Consider the following 14,162-nt stretch of genomic DNA (forward strand, 5'->3'; position numbering starts at 1 on the left):
TCATAGCGCGACTTTGTTGTATTAACTCATCATCAATTTAAAAAATCGTGGCACCCTAATGGTTTGACCTATCGCCTCTCAAACAGTGGGTCCTGGGTTCGAAACAGTTCTCGCGAAACTATGTGCGGAATTTAAATTTACCATGGATGCATTTAAATTTTCCACGGAAATCATCGTGAGGAAACCTGCACATTTAATGATGTGTGTGAAGTTTCTCCAAACAGCTTTTGACCCGCGTGGGAAGTTGTAAGAGGAGGCCTATGTCCAGTAGTGGGTTTACATACAGGCAATTTTATTATTGTTATTATCATATCGTCAATTAGTTATTTTCACATCTCTACGCCCCTTAGTTAAAATAACGAAAGACAATTCGTTGTTTAAACATCGCTGTTCCGATTATTTTCTACCAACCCTAGACTTTTAATTGTTTTTCAAATTCCCTAACTTTCTTCTTACATTTTTATGACTCCGAAATAGCACCGAATTCTGCGCATTGCATTAATATTTTAGTCAGTTAGAATCATGCACTATTCGAATGTATTTGCACCTGCATGTATCCATCCACTCTCTGCGAAGTTACACAAGTAATGATATGTGTATTTTTCAGATTGAAAACACCGTCAATGCTCTGGCGCGAGGACCTTGACGCGTTGATCAATAAGCTCGAGGAAGTTGAGAACAAAGAGAGGCAGGAAGAAGTGACTGTCAACAAGAAGACCTCGAAAGCGCTGGTTTGTAAAAACAAATTCGTATTCAGCGTTACCTCTATCATCAACTTTATATTTGACATCACGCCTGTCTTTTATTGACGGAGACATGTTTTTGTATTATGTCCCATAACAATTTTCACTCAAGATTGTGAACATAATTTTAATTTTCATAAACTTATCATGAGGCTGGGTCCAAATTTATTGGGTCGAGGACATTGTCTCCGATTCCCGATTAATACGACTACACCTAGTATCTTAATTTTCTGTTAATTAAATAATTTATCGTGATATAATCAGACAGATTAAATACAATAAGCAACCAGACTATTCGCTGAACGCCAGAGCGAACCGAATGTTGGATTTTGTTATCTCGTCATCTTGCATGATGCCATTATTTTCAAAATTTTGATGAGACAAAGTTATTTACATAATTCGGTTCAGAATTAGGTGTTTTTTTAAATATAATAGATACTATACCTGGGTACCTCTACTCTCGAAGTTGTTGACGAGTATGTTTACCTTGAATAAACCGTCCAATTAGCCAGGGCCAACTTCGAGAAAGAGGTCAATCATCGAATCCGACTCGGTTGGGCCGCTTTCGAGAAGCTCCGGTGCGTCTTCTCGCCCTCAGTACCGCAGTCCTTGAAGACAAAAGTCTTCGATCAGTGCGCGTTGCCAGTGATGGCCTACGGCTCTGAGACGTGGTCACTTACTATGGGCCTCATAAAAAAGTTCAAAGTCACTCAACGAGCTATGGAGCGAGCAAAGTTCGGCATTTCTTTACGTGATCGAATCAGAAATGAGGAAATCCGTAGAAGAACGAAAGTCATCGACAAAGGATTGGCAAGTTGAAGTGGCAGTGTGCAGGGCACATAGCTCGTAGAACTGACGGCCGTTGGGGCAGAAAGGTTCTTGAATGGAGACTACGAACCGGAAGGCGTTCAGTGGGACGGCCCCCTACTAGATGGACGGACGACCTGGTAAGGGCGGCGGGTAACCGGTGGATGCACGTTGCGTCCGATCGGCTGCTCTGGAAATCTTTGGGGAATAGATACTTGCCTGGCCACTTGTTCTATGTTGTAAATAATTAATTTTCGCTAAATTGTAATTTAGATCTTTTAAGAGTCTATAGAACCTCAAATGGCTTTGGTTGATTCTGCATAACAGTGGAAGTGTTGAATCAATCACATTGGAAAAAATATAACATTAAAATTGAGGGCTTTGGATGCGTTGTGAAAACACAATTCCTAGAAATTTTTGTGATAGAAAAAAAAACGCAAACTTACCTCGAAATTTTACAAGAAAACCGCTGTAATCAATAGGTACTTTACACATACCAATGATTTTTTTCTATCAATTGAACTAATAACGTATACTATACGATATACATTTTTCAAATGCCTCTAATTTCGTTTGTAAAAAAAGTAAATTCTAAAATAAAACCAGTGTTGCTGTCCCTCGACCCAAGCAAAATGAAATATAGTATTGACTTTTAATAAGAGACGATATCGCAACTACGGTGAAACGCGCACTTAACTGCAAAAAATTTGATGTCATTTTCACACAAAAAAACAAGAAAAAGACAGAGATACACTCTGTATTATTTCATTTTTCCGTAATGGGTGCAATGTTTATTGAAATAATATAACTATCTCTTTAAATGTGCTCTGTAGCCCTAAAATAGTAAAGCCCTAAGTAGTAATTGTAAAATTTTGCAAATGTAGGGTAAGTCACTGTTTCACCGGGGGATATATAAAAGGTAACTTTTCGTATCGTCGGTTATCATATCGTTATACAGTATTTTGTAAACTATGTATACTTTTTGTTATGCTCGCAAATTCCGAAACAGATGGAAAGGATGAAGGTACTTAATCTCCATTATCTTATCGTAGTGTGGTAAACAGGGAGTCTCCCGTTTGTGGGACTTGGAGGGCAAGTACTTTAAATTTCTAAATAAGATATTTTGCTTGATGGAGACGTTATTTTATTTTTAAAATTAAGTATTACAGCATTCAAAGACTTAAAAATAAATTATGAGAAGATTATAAGGAATGAATCCCTTTCTCATGATTTTTGTCAGTTCGATTTCCAGAACAGGCAAGCTGCTTTTTAAAAATTTTTGAGTGCAGATTTACTTACAAAGTAATAATCTCTACGAAGGAAAATGTCATATCTACAATATTTAAAGACTTTTTCTTCGTGTCCCATAGCCGGGAGACACCTTTTATAGGCCTCTACGTTCTGTGATCAATTTGTTCACGTAGATATCGGTTCCCTGTGAATTTTATTGAATAATGTTTTAAGAATCTCTCATTTTTATATCGAAGAATGTGTGTAACTAGAAAATGGTAACGCTTTAAAGAATTTCTTTTTCTGATATTTAATTTTATAAGCATTATCGTCACGCTTGTATTCAAATTCTCCAGTTGCTACGTTCCTGGCATGCTTGCATCGCTCCCTCCACTATATGTGCAATAATATGTGAATATATATATAAATCACTCCACTCAGGCCGCTAACAAAAAGAGCCGTAAATCCTTAATGGAAATTGCTCCTTCGGACAACGGACGCCGAGTCGAGCCCAAGATCTCAGAAGACCTCATCAAGAGGATACAAGCAGCTGAGAAGGCCAAAATTAAGAAGGAAACTAAGAAGGAGTATGATCCGGTAAGTTTCATGCAATCTTTAAGATTAAAAAAGTCTACCGTGTTACTTCTAAGAGCGATGCTACACGTGCGTTACCGGTGCGTTGCGTCGTCGCATCGCTATTAAATGAATGCACCAAGTGCCACACGGGCAATGCGCAACATAACGCAGCTTACGCCGACGTCGCTCCGCAGTTCCCCTTGCTCCGTCTCCTGCGCACCATGCGACATGTAGTTCTAATTTATATGTAGTACAACACGGCGTCACTGCTCAGGCGTCGAAGTAATGCATCGTGGGAACTTGAAAGCCAATCTGAAGTGCATTGTCTGTTAGTTCTCTATGGTTCAAGTATTCTGTCCTTCAGACTGAAATGTTATGTCGGATGGTGGTTTTGAAATGTCTAAAAAATTTCTAAAAAAATCAATCATAATCGCTTTTTTTTAATATAATACGAAGTGACAGTTGCAGTGCCATTCAGAGCTTTAAATAGCAAAGATCTTATGGGCACTGCCACTGTCACCCTGACACATAAGTTGACAAGTCCCATGTGCCTGTAATTTCACCAGCACCCTTACCGTTCCAAACCGGAACGCAGAAAATGCTCACATTACTGCTTGGCGGCGGAAATAGGTAAGGTGGCAGTATCTTACACGAACCCTTTCAAAAGGAGCTCGACTGCTACTTGGTAGAAAGAGCCCAACGTATTATTCATATTAACTTTATTCGATTCATGTAACTTAGTTTTAGTTTTGTTAAGACTGCCTATAAATATTTATTCAAATTATAATGTATTGTATTGTAAGGATGACCCGACTGGAGTCAGTCCAGCGGGTGCGGAGAAGAAGCCCAAAGGACGTGTGAAGAAGGAGAAACCGGAAAAGCCTGAGAAATCTGAAAAACCGGAAAAGGAGAAGATTGATGGGCTTAAACAGACCAAACTTACTTTTAAGAAGGAGCCTAAGAAGGTGAGAACCTATACGCCACTATCAGTCAATATTACTTGCCCGGACGTATTTTTCAAAGGTCACCTTAGTCATATGTAAGCATCACCGCATCATTGCAGATCTAATGATATGAAGTGCCTAGTCCACAATAGTTCAGGGCCAAAGTTTAATTTAATATTCTCTCTAGACAGAGGAGACCTATGTTCAGATAAACTTTACGAAGTGAAAATCTTCATTGATAACAAAATGTAAATGAAACGTTGGCGATGAAGTAACAGGATCTTCTAACACTGATTTTTACTTCCTCGGTGACCGAGCGGATAGTCATGTGGCTGCTAATAAGATTGTTCCGGGTTTGACTATCGGTAGTACTCATTATAGTACATCCCCATGATTGAGACGAGGTAATTGGTGTTCCTGTGGTCTTTAATCTTTTATTGCAAGTTTTGATACCATTAGTTTACATGTCTCAAAATAGAATGAAAACGGTCTACAATAATACTTCATTCTTTAGTTTCCAAAATAGTGACACTTTTTTTTTAATTCAATATAATCGTGTGTTTGTAAATTTCTCGACAGTAGTTAGGCACTATGCTTTGTTACCTATGAAACATAATTAAAATTATATTGCGTAGTAAATTTAATTCGATTTTAATAGAACATAAAGTATTCAAAAAACATGTTTTGTTTGTAAAGCCTTTTTTTTTGGCAAAAATGTGGACGTAGCTAAATTTCTGACAACAGTCGAAGTTTGTAATTAGAGGGTCGACCCAGTCGCCATGCAGTGGTTAAAAAGAGTATTGCGTTTACAGAAGAAGATGACGTTCAGCGGCAGCAGCTCCGGCGAGATGTCTGACTCCGACGTGGAGACCTTGGACGCACCTGCGCCTGCACCGCGGGAGAGAACCAATGTGCGCCGCGCCGCGACCAAAGTGAGCTGAACTCATTGCGCTAGAGAGATCTATTCAAAATAATAATAGTTATTTGTTATGCAAGGCTGCAAAGTTGTTGTTTGACGCGAGTGGTTCAAAAACAGAATCCTGAGCGTAGCGAGGGTTTCAAGGCATGAAATGCAAAAGACCTTTGCTGCCGAGCGAAACACACGTTTCACCACACTGTAACGAAAAAAATAGTAGATGAAAGAAAAACATTTGAACTATAAGAAATCAGTTTAAACAAAATTAGTTATCGTTGTCAATTGAATGTCAACAATTATAAGCATAAAATATACTAACGGATTTATATTACGTAAATAATGTACGACAAATCGCGTAGTTGAACGTGTAAGGAAGGAAAAAGTTGGGTGGACCACAGTCCATAGTCAAGTTCGAATCTCAAAAACTTGGCGTGGAAAAAATGCTAATGCCCGCATATTTCTAAAGAGACAACAAACAAAGAAAGCCTTTCTGCTTCGTGAAGTGAAAAATATATTTAAAACGAAACGTTTGCGAGTTACACAAGTAGTTTTTTTCTTATAAAACATATACACATTGTTAACAATACCAACTTACAGGTACAAAAATATAAAGATGGCGAAGACTCCGAATCAGACGGGTCTGATGTTGAATTGCTCGACAATAAGCTGGATTCAGACGGCGATCAACCGCAGAGGGCCATGTCGATCAGCGACGATGATGATGATTTCAATGTCAAGAAGAATGTAGCCAAGAAACCCTCGGAGATGGATTCAGGTATGTTGAACTCTATGATTTGGAATGCACGATAAAAGCCTGGACTCAGGTGGCAAAGAGCGGCAGAAGGCGTTATGCAAAATTGTTTTGGTCTATTTTCAACTATCCCTCCTGAAATACAAATCATTGTTGAACTACACGACTGTAAACTGAACGGACGGGTCGAAACACAAAACTGCGATGCGACGTTACATCGCAGAAATGGTGAGATGTTAATCTTCTTGTGTTTTTTTTCCTATATTTGCTTATTAATAACAGCAGTGCAACACTCTTTATAGGATCCCTGTAGCTACCTAGTTTTAAAAAATACGTTTAGTACGGTTGACGATTGTCGAAGAAATGATCACCAGAACCGTGGCAGTGAGGCGCTTTGCCTCACGAAATCGCATCGCAGCAATTCGCGTTGCAGTTTTCTGCGCTGCGAATTAGCATTAGTTTTGTGTTTCTGCACAAGTGCTTTGAGTGCGCAGTTATAATAATTATGACTTAAGCCGTCTTATGTCATGTGAGACCATCTACACGGGTTTCTTTCTTTTCTTGCAAGAAAAGCTTAGAAAATAAATTCATCATAAGTTATACTTAACAAGTAATAATAATAATAATAATCATCATTTATTTCAATTCAAGTTTAGATTTACAGTATTAGTGACTGGAATCTCCTTTTAAGCATAGCAATGCCTGTGTTAGGAGACTCCGCTCTTCTACATCCATATCTGTTTACTACATCTAATTTACAAATTTCTAAATTGTATAGTACAGGTAATTAGAGCATTTATATTAGTTTTATTATTTTGAAACAGTGGTTGGGTTACATATTTATACAGAGTAGGTTGATGTCTTTAAAGTAAATATATATTACATAAATACGAAAGATATACAGACATATAAATATATACACATTGAGTCAAATTTAATATACAGTATTTCTTCCGTGTTATATATACAAATAAATGCGGCGAATATTCAATTAGTATAAATTTTACTGTGATTAGAATTGTATTATTTGTAATTGTAAGGTGTAGATTAAAGAAAGAGTTTTTTAGTTAGTGGTTGTTGTACCTATTAGAACGTTATTGCAAAAATATCTCAACATTCTCATAACTAAGGGTTTTCAACCATTTCACTAGCAAGCATTTGCACTCATAAATAGTTTTTTTATAAATCTGTAGTTCTGTGTTTACTTTATTATATAGATAGGCCGAGCATCTAGTGTATTGCTTATTGGCAAATACGGTTTTACAGTTGGGAACCAAAGCTACCTTATCTTTCCTCCTTTTATTGTCCACATTTGCGTCAAATGGTACAATCTTATGTTTTTTCATAATGATTAACAGCACGTACAATTTTCTAACCGAGTGTCTTGTGCTTCTTGTGTTTCTAAGTGCCTGATTAATTACAAAAATTGCGTTTCCGTTTTCAATGACATCAGAAAAATGCATAGAATTCGATTAGATTTTGATTTTAACAAATTTCACATCACTGTTTTCCTCATGAAATTCCCTATCCGATTATCATACCCTAATTAATAATAAATACTTACTTGATGGAGTTCTGATGTGATGAATTTATTTTCTAAGCTTTTCTTGCAAGAAAAGAAAGAAACCCGTGTAGATGGTCTTAACGGTGGTATATTGAACTAGACCTAAAATGGACTCTGCGTATCTGGAACTGCACAATGTTAAAATGTACCCCGTTGAATTGCGAGTTGAATAAGGCGATTATTTTACATTTTCACCCATTATCACATCTTACAGATATCTTACAAGTGTATGCCAATGTGCGACCTTATTATTTAATTTCTTATATATTCTAGATTGTCTTTTCGACTCCCTAATCGAGGTGTCGAAGCGCGAAGAAGAGAGATCGGCCAATCACAAAATCATCACCACTGCTGTGTCGAGTGATTCTGACGTCGCACCTTCCCCACCTGCATCCCCGCCGAAGAAGAAGGCTCCAGCCAAAAAGGGGAAAATCATGAACTCCGATAAAGAGGAAAAGAAAGAAAAGCCCAAGAAACGACCCGTAAAAGTACTGAGCTTGGATAGCGAGGAAGATAGCATATTTGATAGTAAAAAGGTGAGTTTCATGAAATTCACTGACATTATTCTCGCTTCAGAGCGATCACCAACCTAAACCTGGCCTTATTATATAGTAATAGTTAGAGAATGTAAATTCAAAGCTGTCCATAACATTAGCATAAAATCTCCTGGAGAATTAGCAGCTAGTTATAAAAACGTTCTTTATATATGTTTAAAATGTAATATTGTGCTTTAATACTATAACGCTAAATTCGCGACAACATTACTATAGTTTAAAACATGGGTTCCCAAACATTTTGGGCCACCGCCTACTTAAACAAGATTAAAAAAATTTCAACGCCTACCACCACAAACAATAATTGAAAGCACGTATTTTTTATATTAACTTAACACAAAAAATGACAAGGGAAAAATTATATGGTCAGCATCAACGTCCCCCAACGGCTTCCGAGGCCCCTCCCTACCTAGGGCTCTTCAGCGCCCACTGGGGGGCGGTAGGAACCACTTAGGGAAACTATGGCTCAAAAGGAGTTTTTTGTAACAGGGTCGATAGTTATTAGTGTTATAAGTATCCAGTCAGACTCTAGTAATAATTAACACTTGTAGGTCAAAGAAACGAAAATACAAATTTATGATGAGCACTGGAAAACATAATTCTTTACTTGATTAGTACTTAAAAATTTGAAAAAGATATTTTGTTATATTTCAGAGTAAACAGAAAAAAGCGAATCCTAAGAAGAAAGCGAAGAAGAACTCGAGCGATGACGAGTCAGACTTCGATTTCCGCGGGAGCCCTCCTCCCGTCGCGGCTAAGAGCAACGCGCGCGTGAAGACTGCCAAGACGTACCGCGAGCTGGACAGCGGCTCGGACAGCGATTAGGATGGCAGATTGGCCTACCAGAGCCTAATCTAACAGGTAAGCACAGATCGTACAACTTATTTGTAGTAAATCAATAAACAAATTTTTGCTAAAGCTCTAAACGTGTGTCGTCTGTGCGAATACGACTAGCCAGCGACAGTTATTGTTTTCCATGAAGTGGACTGTATTGAATAATATAGAAATAAATGGACCTTACTGGTTATCTCTAGTGACCTCTGCATTCACAGATTATTTACAATCTATAGGACATATTATATTTTCGTCATTTGTATTTGTGCATAATGTCAGTAAAGAGTACTAAAAAAACCGACCTGAAAAGTTCATGGAATTACGTCTATTTGCCAAGTTTCATTGAAACTTTTACCACTTACTGGAAAGTGCGCAAAACCGGATTCATACCCTAGTTTGCTACTATACGGAACTTAACACAGGAGATAAGAAAAATCGGTGCTCACCGCTTAAAGTATATTAAGAGTAAAACGCCTCTAATTGGAGCATAGCAAAATCAACAATTAAAATTAATAGCTCCTTATAAAATTTAGGCGCTATTTACAAAAATAAGTCTTCATGCGTGAACATTCCGCCTTTCGTTGAACGCTTGCATTTCAGCCAGTAATACTTACTTCAGGAAGTTGACAAATTTTTCAAAAGGATTTTACAATTCCTGTAGAAGCCAGGATACATAGCTACTACTCGACCCAATTTCCATTTTAACGGTGGTAGATTGTCCTTATCTTGAATTACTAGACCGTTCATCTTCAACGTGTCTGTACAAGTACGCCATTTAGTCCTCAGGTGAAGCTCTGAGACATACTCTTTGCTCCATCTGCATCAAAAATGTTGTCGAAGTGTTTCAATTTGCTGGAAACGATTCAAGCGATTGTTTTGCACATCTTGATAAACCTGACTTGGCAAGGAAGTGAGCGGTTTACTTATGATGAAATGTCCTGGTGTCAATTATGACATGTTAAGGTTACAATTGTTCTACATGGAACTGAGTACATGTAACTACTGGGAATATACGAATGGCATTAGGTTTTCTGGATCGCTTGAGAGAGGGGTAAGGTGGTCGTGAATTGAGGATTGCTTCAATTTGAACAAGTACAAATGAACAAGTTGTTATAAAGGTGTTCAAAAGTTAAATTACAATTGCCCAACACTCTGTAAATGATATTTGGCCGATTCTACATCAGCCTCCTTTACACCTCCGAACTGTGGTGAATAAGCTGGAATAAAACAGAAATTTATTACTTCATTGGCGGCCTCCGACGACAGCGAATCACGATTACTTTTATAAAAATTTTAAAGGTCGTTATAAGCACTAGCAAATGATAGACCATTGTCGGAATATACGATTTTGGGTTTCCACGTGTAATGAATCTGCGCAATGCTGATAAATAATTATTGCTTGTCAAGTCGCCAACCAGTTCAATGTGGATAGCCTTTGTTGTCAAACGTTTAAAAAGGCTACGTACACCTTCATCAGCCTACATCCACGACCTTGACGACTAGCAGTTAAGTTCACTTATTTTCTTTTTTTGCAGCTTACATATTCTTGAATCCAGGTAGACAGAATCCGGCTTCGGTCTAGGACCATGTACGTGACTTAACACAGGAGATAATAAAAATCGGTGCTCACCGCTTAAAGTATATTGAGAGAGAAAAATGCCTTTAATTGGAGCATAGCAAAATCAATTATTAAAATAATTGCTCCTTATAAAAGTTAGGCGCTATTTAAAAAAAAAAAAAGTTCATATGTGAACAGCCACCCTTACAGGTGGATATTTGCTTCAAAATTAAATGGTACCCTCTTTCCAACAAAAAAATAATCATCAAAATCGGTTCACAAATGATCCGGACTAAACCGAAATTAACCGGAGTTATCGCGTAACAAACATACAAAAAAAAAAACATACAGTCGAAATGAGAACCTCCTCCTTTTTTTGAAATCTGTTAAAAATAATTAATTATTTTCATGGAATTAAATACAGAGCACTAAAACAATGGTATTTAAATTATAAATGCGCATAAATAGATAAACCAGGGAACTATTAAGTGTTATAAGCTCCAAGACGGGTAACATATTCTGAAAGTAATATTCTTTTAAATATTTTATTACCTTGCAAGAACATATAATATCATGTTAATTATGATTAACGCTTCCGATACAAGAGCTTCCATAATATTCAACTTTAGTTCATAAAATATCCACTAGATGGCACTATACCATTTTTCGCAATTTCTGCGTCGCGGTGTTAAGAATATGCCTGTTTTGGTTGGGTCAACGCCTGTGTGTCGTTTTATTAGTTGTTGTCTTTCTGTTTTCCCCTCAAAACGTATAAATCTTTCGCCTTTTGCTACGGGTTTGTGTGGAGGGTAACAATATTTTGAGTGATTGTACTTTTGGAAACTCTACTGTTCAGTAGAGCTCTATCTATCTACTACGTTGTACATGGCGCCACGGCGTTTTTTGATACCTAGCACAAGTATACACAAATACGCACTGTTAATGCAATAGTGTGTTAACTCAAAAAGTGTATTTTTTTCAGAATCAATGATAAACGAATTACTAATTTCCCGAGATAGATCATTAATATTTATTTTATGTACACGTTAATGTTTATTACAGTCGTCTAAACAATTTCCTACTTCCCAAATATATTTAAAAATATACCTAAGCGAAAAATTATGTCATATTTTTGAGTAAGGACTGTTTTGGGCAGAACGAGCTCACATAAAGTTAGTCTCACTTTGAGTTAACTAGATATCTTTTAATTGTTTCTTACAATATTCTAACGACGGTTTCGTTGACGTGTAGAGAATCAAATTTTATTTTGAGCAACGATAATAATCTTGAATTTCCCACATTTTGAGTTACAACAATATTGTAATAACAGTGCCATATTTAAAAGGGAGTCTCGTCAGTCTCAACCTCGAACCACTATTTAAAGTATTGAGCTTCTTCATTTTTGATTTTTGAATTACTACCTATTTACCTACCTACCAATTATTAACTGGAAACTCTACTCCTTTCATGCTGAACAAAGTGGCGACCAGCCATCCTGACGTCAGAATTGCTGGTCAATTATTTTTTAATTTCTCAGAATATATCAAAGGTAACAATTATTTAGAAAAGGTAACAATTAGTGGCAAATAGGTAGCCATTCTTTAATATACACTCCATAAGTGCCAGATGCGACAGGCGACCAGCCATCCTGACGGTCACTGACTAACTTAACACAAAAAATCACGGTGAAAATAATTTATATATATTTGTGAAATATAAATAGATGATCCAGGTTTTTTTTTCGAATGCTGTAGCACCAGGGGGTGATCGGAAGCAATGTGTCCCACTGGAGGCCCTACCGCCTCTGTAGGACTCTTCGGCGCCCACTGAGGGGCGGTAGGGACTACTTTGGGAAACTATGATATAAATTAGTTAAGGAGAGAACTATCCTAAGCAATGTTTGAATTAAGAGAAACATTTTGCGGGTGGCATTTGTAAAACCCTCTTTAAACAAATAAAGATTTTAAAAAAGCAGAATGTTTTCATACCATAAAATATGCTAACATTTTTTCAATGTGATTTCCGTTGTTACAGGAATAAGTGAATACCATGCAGTAATCAGCTAGAGAATACTGGCAAGCAAAGTTTCGACATCGTATGTTACTGAAAATGACTTACTCTCATTTCCTAACTCCCCTTATTCGAATCTCTCGAACTGTATTGAAATAAATATTTTTTATAAATTTTTTGAATTTTTGACACGTTATTTGCAGTAACTTCGATTCGTGAGTGAGTCCATACGATTTCGTAGATGTATTTTTTACTTAAGCACAATTACTGTGGTGTTAAGTATTATCTAATATTATACTTATAAAATAGTTATTCGCACTAAGCTCAAAGACAAATTGGAAAGATGTTTTTTTTAAATTTGCTTTTCATTAAATTGCAAATTATTATCAATAGACGGAAGTACATTTATTGTACGTTTGCAGCGCTGGCCGTTTTTTTCCTTTTAGTTTTTTTTAGTAGAATCTTGTGAAATTTTATTGAATTGTTCTTTCATTTGTTTGACATTTTTTCTATCTTTACATTTTGTTATTAGTCTATTTACCACTCTCTATTTGGTAATAAGCAATTAAAAAAATAATGACTTGTAACGTCAAAAGAAATTGTAAATATTTAAATTTTTATTACAATATTTTGAAATATCATTTTCTTAATTTGATTTTCTGAGTAATTTATTCACGACAATTCATTTATAATTAAGGCATTTTGTATCGTAATGTAATACTTATTTATTGTACACATGATTAAAGAATTAAATCTACATGCAACAGGATCGCAGTACTGTGCTTGCTGGGGCTCAATTTACATTGCGGCGGAACGGAATGGAAGTGACGATATTATATATCGCATAATTAACTTTATGGTCAATTGTGTAATGTATAAAGTAGGTATGAGCCAAAATCTTCCGCGGAATTCTGGCGCAAGCCCGAGAATGAATAACGTTCATTATGCTATGTACAAAAAATCGCTTCCATTACTTGCCGCCGCAATATAAATTGAGCCTATTTCTTTGTGTGACCAGTCAAATAAAAGTTTTATTTCTTTTAATGTGTACTTAGCAATATAAATATAATTTAGTGAATATTCTTTAATTTAATTCATTCCATAATTTTTACATTTTTTGTAGATGAATTTTTATCAACAAAACCAGTTTGAATTTATGTTGTCTAGAAAAGGAACTACAATAAAAATATTTGTTAACGCCTTATATTTTATTAAAATGTCGTTACAATATCTGGAATTTCGTTTTATGTATTGATTGTACTGGTTGTTTGTTACTATATGATTACAATATCCCCCTAATTCAAGATGTCTAACTCCTAAGTCGTATTCTACAACGAGGTAAATCTGACTTATTATTTCAAAATAATAAATTTAAATATTGACTGATTTATCGAAATTTATACTACCATTACCGGTTTAACGATATTTCTATCGATATGCTATCATATGAATCTTTGCTTATATTTTATTGTCCTTTAAGTGATTTCTTTTCGTTTTATTTGTCAGAGGCAAAGTGGTAAACGGACAACAACGATAAAACAAAATTAATCTAATTGCCTTAACAAACAATTAATTAGAACAAACGGGCAATAATGTATTATTACCGGTTGTTTTCGATTATATACGTATAAGCCTTTTCATTGTGTTACAATATTACACCATTCCCTTGATGAAC

General features: G+C 36.1%; 1 protein-coding gene and 1 non-coding gene across 3 annotated transcripts in view; both read left to right on the forward strand.

Moving 5' to 3' along the window:
* LOC113236122 (DNA topoisomerase 2) overlaps positions 1–13,256 on the forward strand; it is a 37,181-nt gene extending 23,925 nt beyond the window's left edge. The window contains exons 12-20 of one of the 2 annotated variants that reach the window (XM_026472116.1): positions 608–731; positions 2,560–2,574; positions 3,222–3,377; positions 4,160–4,321; positions 5,113–5,232; positions 5,814–5,991; positions 7,805–8,067; positions 8,740–8,946; positions 12,512–13,256. In XM_026472116.1, coding sequence (XP_026327901.1) covers positions 608–731; positions 2,560–2,574; positions 3,222–3,377; positions 4,160–4,321; positions 5,113–5,232; positions 5,814–5,991; positions 7,805–8,067; positions 8,740–8,910 — 1,189 coding nt within the window. In that variant the 3' untranslated portion in view covers positions 8,911–8,946; positions 12,512–13,256. The remainder of the gene's footprint in view (positions 1–607; positions 732–2,559; positions 2,575–3,221; positions 3,378–4,159; positions 4,322–5,112; positions 5,233–5,813; positions 5,992–7,804; positions 8,068–8,739; positions 8,947–12,511) is intronic. The other variant, XM_026472117.1, reaches the window with a different exon arrangement.
* Positions 11,224–11,339, forward strand: LOC113236188. The gene has a single exon (XR_003310923.1). It is a non-coding gene; the product is annotated as a U5 spliceosomal RNA (small nuclear RNA).
* Positions 13,257–14,162: the final 906 nt, after the last annotated feature.

The sequence above is a fragment of the Hyposmocoma kahamanoa genome, unplaced genomic scaffold, assembly GCF_003589595.1.
Source record: "Hyposmocoma kahamanoa isolate Upper Pololo Valley unplaced genomic scaffold, ASM358959v1 89, whole genome shotgun sequence".
In the NCBI taxonomy this organism is placed as follows: domain Eukaryota; kingdom Metazoa; phylum Arthropoda; class Insecta; order Lepidoptera; family Cosmopterigidae; genus Hyposmocoma; species Hyposmocoma kahamanoa.